Source organism: Scophthalmus maximus, chromosome 1, assembly GCF_022379125.1.
Source record: "Scophthalmus maximus strain ysfricsl-2021 chromosome 1, ASM2237912v1, whole genome shotgun sequence".
Taxonomy (NCBI): Eukaryota; Metazoa; Chordata; class Actinopteri; order Pleuronectiformes; family Scophthalmidae; genus Scophthalmus; species Scophthalmus maximus.
Genome location: NC_061515.1, coordinates 7,173,589 through 7,184,904, shown reverse-complemented (window position 1 = coordinate 7,184,904; position 11,316 = coordinate 7,173,589). Strand labels below are relative to the sequence as shown.

The following is an 11,316-nucleotide window of genomic DNA, read 5'->3' as shown; positions in this document are numbered from 1 at the left end:
TTCCCTGACCGGGAATCGAACCCGGGCCGCGGCGGTGAGAGCGCCGAATCCTAACCACTAGACCACCAGGGAGCGCTACACAAGTTGCGAAAATATTTCTTCAAATACCCATAATGAGGAAGATTTTACATTTTGATCATATTTTACCTCAGTTTGACATCAGAGAGATAATTGATTTAAGTGTTCTTAAGTGTAACTCACTATAGGTAAGCTTTGCTCTCTTTCAACTCACCTTTACTTGACCCCCAACCTTTTTTTAATTATCATATCCCCGACCAGTTACCGCTGCGACGCCAAACCATGACCCAACCTAAGCCGCCAATCGTGGAAGTGGAGGCGACGGAAGACACTACGATAGTCATTGCCAGGCTACACTTCAACACAAGAACTAAATAGATTCAGAATACACAAAAACTCGTCGAATTGTATATATTTATATTTATATAAATATACATTAAATACACACGGTCAACACCCATCCATAAGGTTACGGTGAACCTACTGGCCGCTGCGCGCTGGGAACGCCCCCCAATATGCCTGACTGAAATGCCTGAATTCAAATCCGAACGAGAGAAAACATCGTAGTTCGGCCATCAGAAAAATATAACGTACAATTAAACACCCGACTCGCTCATACAAAATCTAATAAATGACCGAATTTAAATGTGGAATCTTTTTTTGCGGGGGGCGGGGAAGTGTTGCTGCTTGTTTTTGCCATGACCGGCATTTCACGAGGCTCCTCCTCTGGGGTCCTTCAGCGGGTCCTTGGTCAACGTGGTGGGAGACGCGAAAAATGTTGAAGTTGTTTTGAACCTGAGTCGGATTTGTGAAACCGGCACGTATCAGTCGAAATATATACAAGGAAAATGGAACGACTTTGAAGATTGAGAAGAAAAACTGTCTTACCATGATGCCCGGGGACAGTCAGTCCAAAACGGTGGCGATCGCCGCAGACGCGACGGATGGAAACTGTCAGAACTGTTCCGTCCTGCATCAGGTCAGTTCGTCTTGCTGTGACCAAAAACAAAGGCGATCGGCCGCAATTTAAACAGAGTCTGACGACCGCGACGTGATGCATGTGTCGTTGTTTATTCATCCGTTCAGCTACAGCGAACGTGTCGCTAACTATGGCTCTCCCCCCGTTTGTTGTTGTTGTTGTTGTTCCGTTGTCCCCTCTGTCGTCACAGACCCTGACCGAATACGTGTCGTCATTTCTGGCGCTGAAACAGAAGATCACGATTTCTGAGTGAGTATTGTTTTTTAACTCGTGCCAATGAGTTGGACACTCGGGAGTCATTCAAATTACAAATACCACCAGTCAATATTCAGGGAGAGAAGTTCTTTTCCACTGGTAGCTGGTGCAGGTTTTTGTATTTCTTTTCTATGAGAAATTTAGTTAAATGACTCAACTGGATGAACAGAACTTTTATGTTATATCAACTATATATATATATGTATATGAGTATATACATATATATGTATATGTGTGTGTGTATATATATATATATATATATATACACACACACACACACACATATACATATATATATATATATATATATATATATATATATATATATACACGTACATATACATATAGTGTTTGTATTTTCTAGGAAAATAAAGAAAATTGACTTTGGCCTTTAACTCTATAGTGCTACGTTACTTAAAGCATCTCTAAAATCCTCTTATAATCTCAATATTGCCTTGATACATTGGCCGGATCATGAGTGTAAAATTAATAGTATTATGCTGAAACATAATCTAGTTGCAAATGCTGTGAAAAACCAAGAATCAACCGACAGTATGAGCACTCAGATCCTGTTCCTGTGAAAACATAACTGCTGTACACAGACTGGCATATGTTTTTATAACTAACACTTACACGTTTGTGCTCTCGACATGTTTTTATGCAGTGACACTATCGGCCTTCAGCAGCAGCTGGAAGAGCTGCAGATCAAGTTGGTTACTCTGGAGAAAAAGACCGTGGATTATGAATCTATGCAAGTGGAACTGGAGGAAAAGAAGGTATGTCCTCTCTCTGTGCAATCCCATTCAAGGGACGGTGACAACACAGATTCTGTCTATCTCTGAATAAATTACCCCCCTCTTGGTGTTTTTTTTGTTCTTTCTCCTGCCATGCTGATATTTGCACTGTGTATTTTATAGCGGGCTCTTAGGGTCTATGGACAGATGTCGGAGAAGATGGAAAAACTGAAGAAGGAAAATAGCAAGACACTGGAAGAGTAAGAGATGGTGAAGGCCACAATCATAACAGTGTTGATAATGGTTGTATCTCTGTTGGTAAACTCATAACTATTTATGTTCTGTGTTCTTCAGGAACATGACGCTTGAAGAGCAGCTCAAGAATGTGAAAGGTACTTTGCAGTAACTTTAATCCAGCAAAAAGCATTGCATAGTTTGTAAACAATGTTATCCGTATATATACATATATTTTTATTTTTTTATAAAATGTGCTGACTTGTCTTTCAAACTCGTAGAACTGAGAGATACACAGTCGGTTGAGAATGAACAGCTGAAGAGAGAAAAGGCGGAAGTAGAACAAGATTTGCTGAAAACTCAGGTAAGCATAACAAATGGTCTCACAATTGGCCCTGGATGCTAGACTCTCACTTCAGGAAACTTTTTAACCTCTTCACCTTTGTCTTTTCACCTTGTCAGACATCTCTGAAGAAATCTCGGGCACAAGCAGATCAAGTTGAAAAACTGACAGAGGACAATACCAAGATAACAAGCATGTAAGAACTCATGTGCTAGAGATTTTGTTTCCTGTATATGAATTGGAAATCAATTATTGCCATGTCCCTCTCTGTCTCTCTCTTTCTCTCTCTCTCTCTCTCTCTGTTTGATCTTACATCAGGTGTTATTGACTGTTTGATATATTTATGGTTTGTTGTTGATAATAAGGAAATTATGCTGAATATTTCCATATGTTGTTGTTTTTCATCAACAGAAAGGACAACCTTGAAAATAAAGTTAGACTCTTGGAAGGTTGGTATGAACATTTTATATGATACAATTTACAGAATGATTTTGTGTTCATAAGGATGTCTTGAACTTAGTATGGCAATGCTTGTTGGTGGTTATACATTTTAATATATTTATTTTTTCCTTAATTCAGACTCGGTTTGCAAACAGAATCATCAAATATCCCAACTGACCAAAGAGAAAATCCTTCTAGAGAGGAATATGAATGATCTCCAGGTGCAGTATGACCTTTATGGATGGCACATTGGTGGATGTATTATTTTATACAATTGAACTGACTTTTGTAATCATGTATTTCAATTCATTTGTAGGTGAGACTTTTAAAACTGGAAAGAGAAAGGACTAAAGGTGAGAATAGAAAATACAAAACTTCAACATATACAATGCTGCAATGAATGCTGGATTAATATTTTTCCATTTTCATGTCTTGTATCTTTAAGAATTTAGATTTTTAGTAAACAAGGAGTCAAAATTATTTCATATTTTCTAATTTCACACCTTTTCCCTTAAATAAGAGATATATAACCTACTACATTAAATCTGTGATTTTTTTCCTGACTACAAAATACAAAATATATATATATATATATATCAGATTCAAATATAATTTTTTCTATATTATTTCTCAACAGACTATAAGAGCACATCAACGCAAGCAAAGTCACCAGAGGAGCCTAAAGTTGACAAAGGTGTGCAGTTGGCTTCACGTTATTATTTGTTACATTAGGTTGAAAAGCTTATCACATGCAGTGACCCTAAAAGCACATTGTGTCGTTTCTACTTTTGCAGTGTGTGAACGTTTGTTTGTGTTTTTTCCAGAAAAAGTCAGGATGCTGCTCGAGAATTTGTGGGCATGTGTGGAACCTCAGCAGCAGCACTCAGAAAACCAGTTGCACTTAAAAGGCGACGCATCATCAAGTGAGTCTGCTCAGCTGTCATTTTTAATTGGTGACAGTGACTTCAGATTGTTAGTGTTTTATATTTATTTCTCCATTTTACCCCACAAAATGTGTATTAAATCCTCTCTCTTTTTTGTTTTTGTGATTTCAGAGTCGTACGCCAAGCAGGTTCTACCTTCCTCGCCGCAAAACTCTCATCTGAGTTACACGTCTCTGTCTGCTGCTGACAACAACCACATGGAATCTCACAATCACACTGTGCAGACAAACACCCCTTACACACAGTTAAAACCTTCTCCACGTGCACGTAAAGCCAACAAGCCCCCAGCGTCTCCTCAGTGCTCACGTGGCAAGAGGCAAATGGACACCCCCCCCAAAAACAGGCGATTGTCCAAGGAACACAAAACTGTGGAGTCTTCTACTGACCCGGGCAGCTCCGACATATCTATTGAGGAGATGATGGAAATGTTCGAACCAATGCTTCCCTGCATATCACCGCTACCAGACTCGGTGAGAATTAGGTTATATATTTCACATGAATGTCTTTTCTGTTGTTTTGTATTATTTGTTAACTAATATATTCTTAATGTAAAGCCTGTGCAAATTGGTGTGCTTTACACAGTGTTATACATAGCAAGGATTCTTATAATCACTGAATTGAAAGAAAATTTAAATTAGATCCAATAAAATCAGAGAAGATACAATCTAATTAACTTTACAAAATGTGTGTTTGTGCCACCTCCTAGTTTCGATCACTGTTTTTTTTTTTTATATTTTAGCAGGTCTGGTTAATCTTTTCATTCTCATTCCATAGTGGTCATGAGTCATGAGTTTACATCCTTGCCTTGTTTGTTTTAATCAGGACACAGAGTTGGAAACTATGGAGACAGATGATGGAGAAAAGGGAGACTGTCGCAAACCCTCTGATGACTCTGCCCCTCTACAACAAGAGGCTTCCACACTCATCACACCAACATTAGTGTTCAGTCGCTGTGCAAACATTCCTGCACTACCTGCAGTCGAGAATGGGGACTCGCCAGTTGTCACAGCACATGAAGCAGAACACATTTCTAACGGAAATGACTCCGAAGACTTGGGACAAGCTGAGTTGTGTGGCGTTACTGAAATGAAGGATAAAAGCAGCACAGATAGTGAAGAAATGCATCTTCAAAGACACATGCAGACTGAGCAGGAGGCAGCGTCTGTGCAGGCACTATCAGCATCATCATCATCTTTGCCTACCACATCAAATAATACCTCTGTGGTTGATGTTGTCTCGTTAACTTGTGAAAGTCAAGAATCCTCCTGTGGTAGAAAGCCCAGTGACAGAATAGCCAGCAGCATCACTGAAACAGAAAAGGCGATGGGGAAGGCAAAGGAAGACCAGTCAGAGACTATAACCGAGATGGATGTAGACACAGGCCTTTGTGATGTTACAGATGCCACAACAGTCACTCCTCCTGGTGACGGGGAGTCGCCCACAGGAAGCGATAACTCTGCAGCCCCTGAAGAAACAGCAGATGTGCAGCTAGGTGCTTCCTCACCACACGCTGACGCTGTGAATGACACTGAGGTTTCAAACACAGAAAATGGTTCAGAGGTCGGAAGAAGTCTTCAGGATTCTTGTTGTGCGACACCGGGCCGTCAAGAGGCCACTGTCGTAAGGCCTCAGGAGATTACATTTTCTATTGGCAAAGGCACAGACGTGCCAGAAGATAAAGTTTGTTCATCAAGCAGCAGCGACGGCTTTAGTGGCCTCTCGAATAAAAATGTTAAAGAGACGCTTGGAAACGATGGAGCCATAAAACATCTTGAGGTGGAAAATGGGAATAAAGATCAAAGAACTGAAAGAGTTGATGAAATAGAGTCTTCCCCAGAGTCACATATAGCCACCGAACCTCAAACACCTGAAATACTTTCACTGGTAAAGATGGAAGATGCGGACAAGAGCCACACTGACCTGGAATCCAACCAAGCAAATGCTGAATCTCCTTCAAACAAGAAAGTTGAGATGGAGACACTGAACAGAGAAATAATGGCTGATCACAGCCCTTCCCTTTCTGTCTCCCAAGAGACAATGACTGTTAAAGCTGAATATTTACTAGAAAATATACATTCCCCGTGCAGGCAGTTGAGTCCTTTGTGTCTGTTGCCCACTGTAAAAATACAGGGCTTGAAAACGCACCCAAATGTAGGAAAATTGAATGTGGGTGTTAACGATGAACACATTTCAACAGACGACACGACTCTGCGGCCTGTGCCAAATTTGGAGGAGGAAGGCGTCATTGAAAAGGCTGACGTCCCTCGGGAAAGAATAGGCACAAGAAGTGCTACCTCGTTAATTCAGACTGCAGCCGCCACAAATAAATATTTGGAGCCACGTACGGGAGCGCTTGAAACACAAAGTTCACCTCTTACCGGAGAGGAAGACGCGAGACCAGCGGCGGCTTCAGCCGCAGCTACGGGTCGACCGCCAGAGTGGATAGGCAAGGTTCGCTCCGAAATGGGCCCTCCGCTTCCTCGTCTCCTGACCCCTCTGAGCACGCCTCCCAAAGCGGGCAAGTCAATCAGTCCACGACAGGCCATTGGGAAGCTCTCGTTTCCCTCACCCATGGCTTCTCCTACCATTCCTGTCCCAATCCACGTGACACCCAACAGTCAGCATCTACGGTCTTCAACCTTTAACAGTCCGCTCCATTCAAACGGAGTCCCCTCATCGCCGCTTCAGTTCGGCTCGGCCACTCCGAAGCACGCCGTGCCCGTCCCAGGTCGCCTGCCCGTAGCAGCCATGAATTCCTCCCCTTCCTCCTCCTCCAGTCCGTCTCAGGAAAACTCCATGCGGATCCTTGACACCATGTATCCGGAGCTGTCCGCCCGCGCCCGAACCCTGAGCATCCTCCGAGGCAACGTCGGCCTCGGCATTTGTTCTTCTGAGAGCGGAACATTAGCCGCAACAACTGACAGTCAGATGTCTGGCTTTAAAACCATCAACTCCGCCCCAACGGCCTTCACCAAGACTGAGATTAGGGGAGAAAAAAGACAGGCGGTCAGTTTGCCTGAGCCCCAAAACAGCAAATGCCGCAGGCTTGATAGCCCCTCTCCCGCCATCAGTCGCGAGCAGGTGCCTCCCTGCTCATCGAACAGCAGAGAGGAGACCACCGCACCCCAGAGTGTGCGGGTCGACCAGCTCAAAAATCCTTCTCAGTCCACGGACGGTGGAAAACCTGCGGTGGAGAATCTTGTTGTTATCGCTTTAAAGAAAATTGAAAACCAGAACTTTGACCTGTTACCCGTGATCAAGAGCCACCTGTTCGTTGGTAACATCCCCAGAAAGCCGGTGTTGAGGGATGAGGAGAAGGAGGTCATCGCTGAGATTTGCCACGGCAGCGTGGTCAGTATGCTGGTATCTTGTGCTCCTGTATTAACTCTGTCTATCTCCTTTTTAAGTACAGAGAAGGAACTTAAAGTCATTTTCATCTAAGATTCCAGATTATTATTTTTTTATTGTTTGTCATGTTAACTAGATGCAGTATCCCTAGAAATCAATGAGCTGGAGGATCAGAGTTAGGAGAAAAAAACACAGAGGGAAAAAAAGAGAACCACATATCAGTTGGTATAGTCTTTGTCTGAAGGCAGTAACATGTGAATGTAACCGTATTGGTTAAAATAAGAGGTTCATGTGTCGCTCCTGACAAATAAAATATGACAGATGACTGCCATTAGCATCCACTGGTGAGATGGATTTTCATTTTTTTTTCTTCTCTCCTTTCCTTCCAGCTTAAAGCAGATGATGTGATTTCTGCCATCCTGAACAAACTGAAAGCTGAGAAGTGTGACCTCAACGGTAACTACATGCAGGCTCTCTGCAGGGTCTACACAGGTGTCTGTAGACAGAAGAGCGACTGGGAGAAGGCTCACATCCTGGCGTACAGCATTCTTACTGAAGGTTAGCAATCTATGTATTTCATACCACATTCATTAAAGGGCTTTTCACGCCTTTGCTGAACCCTCCCAGGTATTTTCAAATGTTTTTGCACCTGAAAGTAGAAATTCATGGCGCTTGTTGAGTTTTTCATTTTTTTCTTTATTCTGTCTTCCTCACTGCAGATTTCCCAGATTCTGCCAAGCTGATTTTGTTTATGGTGACAACGTGGCCCAGTGTTCTCTCACACAGCAGTTCTCTGTGCAAGGCCATACACGCTGTCACCAAACTCAAAGCCCAAGAAGAGCTTCTCGACTGCCTCTCAACATTCCTCGGTTGGAAAAAGGTATTTTAGAGATGAGATTCTACAATTATCATGCGGTTTTCTGAGCTTGGCATTTTCACAATGGGTTTTAGATACTTTCAGGGTAGCGTTTGCTTTGAGCACTGGTTCAATTTCTAACCTGAACTTAGTTTGGAGTTAGTTGTCTTTATAACATCCTCTCTTCTTGCCACTGTTTCCCATCTTTGTGCTGACCCTCAAAGATCTGATCTCCCTGTTTCTCCGCAGAGTCCTCCCTGCGACATTGACCTGCTGATCTCCAAAACACTTGCTGATCTTCGTTCAGGGTCAGATCTGTCTTTCACGAAACACAGTCGGTACGGCTACGACCTGGGGACTCAGGCTTGGCAGCTTGTCTTCACACTGCACCTCCTTTGTGCACATAAGAAGTGGAAGTGGACCTTTGACAATGTTTTGAGGTATGTTATTTTCTCTGACGTCAAACTACAGTGCTTAATGATGTGATTTAAGTTATCTTCCAAAGCCAATAACACAATAATGTAAAATAAATTATCTATTTTTAAAGCAAGCATCCTGTTGTGCTTGACCTAATCGGTTCTTTTTTGCTTTGATAGCAAAGAGTTGTGGCCATTAATGAACACATGGGTGACACAGCCCAGAGGTCAACAAGCACCCGTTTCTGATGCAACTGTCTCCACCGTGCTCCGACTCATAGGTCAGTTAATTTTCTTTGGTATTAACCACAATCTGAATTGAAGTTTAATTTATTTATGCCTTGTGCAAAGTGGAGAATTTCATTGTCTTTTTGTTTCGAATAGGACGCCTCTGCCAACTGGGAATAAAAGAGAGGTGCAAGTCGTCTGTGGTAACTGTTGCCAATGTCATGAACACATTCAGTAAACATGGACAGACTGAAGGTATGGAATATAATTACATTTTATTTTATGTGTATAGCACCAAATCATAACATACATTATCTCAAGGTACTTTATAAAGTAAGGTTTCGACCTTACAATAATTGAAGAAAGAAAATAAGAAATGTTGGTGAATACAGACTGGCTCAGTTTAACTGTCACTAATACAAAGCCAATTTTGTGCCGATAGACAATGACCCCCGTGACTGATGATGATCAGAGCGATCGCTGTAGCCTATTCATTTATATTGAATTTAATTTGCCCCTCCACACATGCCATCTCTTGCATAAAGCTGACACTTGGTGTAACCATAAACACACACACACACACACACCTACCAGCGTGACTGACTGCACTTGTTGTCTGTAGGTGTCCACTGATACAGAGATGGAGCAGAAGAGATACAGACAGAACATGTCACTTTCTCAGCCTGCAAGTTTTGTCCAGCATGTCAAGTAGCCCATGACTTCACGACTTTACCTACTTTTACTGGCTTAGATTCTGACTTTATGCCTGCTCCTGACCAGGGGTAATATTTACGACCGGTCTTAGTATCGCAGAAAGATTAAGCTCAGATGATGAAACAGGAGTTGACCAGTTGGTGCTACTGTCCCCTGATGTGAATAAGAAGAGGACCATCCAGCAGATAGATTTCTATTAAGCATTCTAATCTTATCATGTCTTCTCTCTCTACAGGTGTGCCTTGGGAGGTCCAGTTAGCAGCTGTCTACTGCGTCTACGAACTGTCTCCCTGCAACCCCAAACAAGCCCTGGAGGCCCTCGCAGGGTGGAGGGGAGAGACGTCTCAGAGCGTCCCGACTGCTGTCACTAGCTACATGAACCAGTTAGCCTCCATCTGTAGACAGGTCAAGAGCTGAGAGCGAGAAACACAAACTATACAAATTCATGTTGACATGCATGGCTGTACCTATGGTCTAAAGAGAGAGAATGACCAGCCCACCCCACAATATCAGTATTCATTTGAACTTGTTTACTGGCTGCTATTTGTTGTTATTTACCATTTGGGTGCATGACTTGTCAAACACGTGCTGCCTGTCCTAAAGCTGCAGTAAGCGATTCTAAAGCAATACGCGTTTTGTTCAAATCAGCGAATATTTCCTCGCGGCCCGCTAGCTGTCGTTTCTGTGTGAATCCGGGTTTTCGGCATCAGCCCTGGCTCCGTAAATCGAAAACAAGATAATGGTGCGGACACTGGGAGTGTAGTTGGTAAACATCATTCATCGACACCTTAAGAGACGTGCTGGCAGGTGGTGCTGCAAATCTGTGGTTTTGGCCTTGTGGTTAGCGTGTCGCTCTCCCATACCCGAGGTCACGGGTTTATGGCCCGGCCAGAGCAGTAAAATCAAATCAAAACAAAAACAACAAACCTCTACTCTAAAATGGAACATCTGTGGTAAATGTGTCTGTTCTCCAATTTTGTAGCAAATGTTTCCTCAATTTTAATGTAAAGATACACATCAAATTTGCTTTGTTTGTTTTTTTAGCTGTCCACACCCTGTTATAAATGTACTGATATAAATTACTCCCTGTCTACTGTACTCAGGTAATGCTTTGAAAATAATGTAAAAATGTGTATTCTGAGTCAACTGGGTGCTGCTGTAAATGTTTCTACTTTGTTTGTAAATATGACATAAGATAGTAAATGTTTTGTACAGTTTAAAGATTGAGAGCTAATTTATTTTTTTCTTCTTTCAAATTAAACTTCCCATATATTAAACGAAACTATTTTATTGCACTCTCAGCTTTGTGAGAAATAGGCATTGATACATTGAAGCACTGCTGGGAAAAAAACAAAAGAGAATTGTTTTTCATACATTTGGCTGTTCAGTCAATATTACGGCACACGGCCATTTAACACAGCATCAATAGTAATTTAAAAAAAACAACTACTAATGATCCAGCCAAATGACTAATCTCGTCTCTGTCAAAGGGTCAAACCACCATTTCTTGGGCCAGCTTTCAAAATAAAAGCCCAAACTACTTTTTGAAGCTTTAACACAAAATGGTAAAAAAAAAAAATGTGCAAGGCGTGGAAAGATGAAACATGTTTATTTATTTTCGAATATTTTAATTACACTTTTACACATCTATATGTATATAAAGTGATTTGCCGTTTTGTCATCGGTAAAGTATGATCCGTAAACGAAACTCTTAACTTCCGGTGTGCTCGCGCTGTGCGAGGCGGACTTGACGCACCGCGCGGCCGCGAGGGGTGTGTTCAAATCAGATTTAAATCCCTCGGACAT

General features: G+C 42.1%; 1 protein-coding gene and 1 non-coding gene across 3 annotated transcripts; one reads left to right on the top strand and one right to left on the bottom strand.

Annotated features, from left to right (window-relative positions):
* Positions 1-72, bottom strand: trnae-cuc. The gene has a single exon. It is a non-coding gene; the product is annotated as a tRNA-Glu (tRNA).
* A 676-nt stretch (positions 73-748) lies between these two features.
* ice1 (KIAA0947-like (H. sapiens)) lies at positions 749-10,792 on the top strand. Of its 2 annotated transcripts, XM_047334602.1 has the most exons (20): positions 749-997; positions 1,188-1,246; positions 1,917-2,028; positions 2,170-2,246; positions 2,341-2,378; positions 2,502-2,584; positions 2,683-2,759; positions 2,975-3,012; positions 3,143-3,225; positions 3,321-3,357; positions 3,642-3,698; positions 3,829-3,927; positions 4,060-4,418; positions 4,771-7,299; positions 7,686-7,854; positions 8,016-8,176; positions 8,402-8,592; positions 8,749-8,849; positions 8,953-9,051; positions 9,746-10,792. In XM_047334602.1, exons 1-20 carry the CDS (start codon positions 908-910, stop codon positions 9,925-9,927), a joined length of 4,641 nt encoding a protein of 1,546 aa, XP_047190558.1. In that variant the 5' UTR covers positions 749-907; the 3' UTR covers positions 9,928-10,792. The 2 variants fall into 2 exon arrangements, with proteins under 2 accessions (XP_047190558.1, XP_047190559.1); XM_047334603.1 differs by lacking the exons at positions 749-997; positions 1,188-1,246; positions 1,917-2,028 and having other exon boundaries at positions 2,170-2,256.
* The last annotated feature ends 524 nt before the right edge of the window (positions 10,793-11,316 follow it).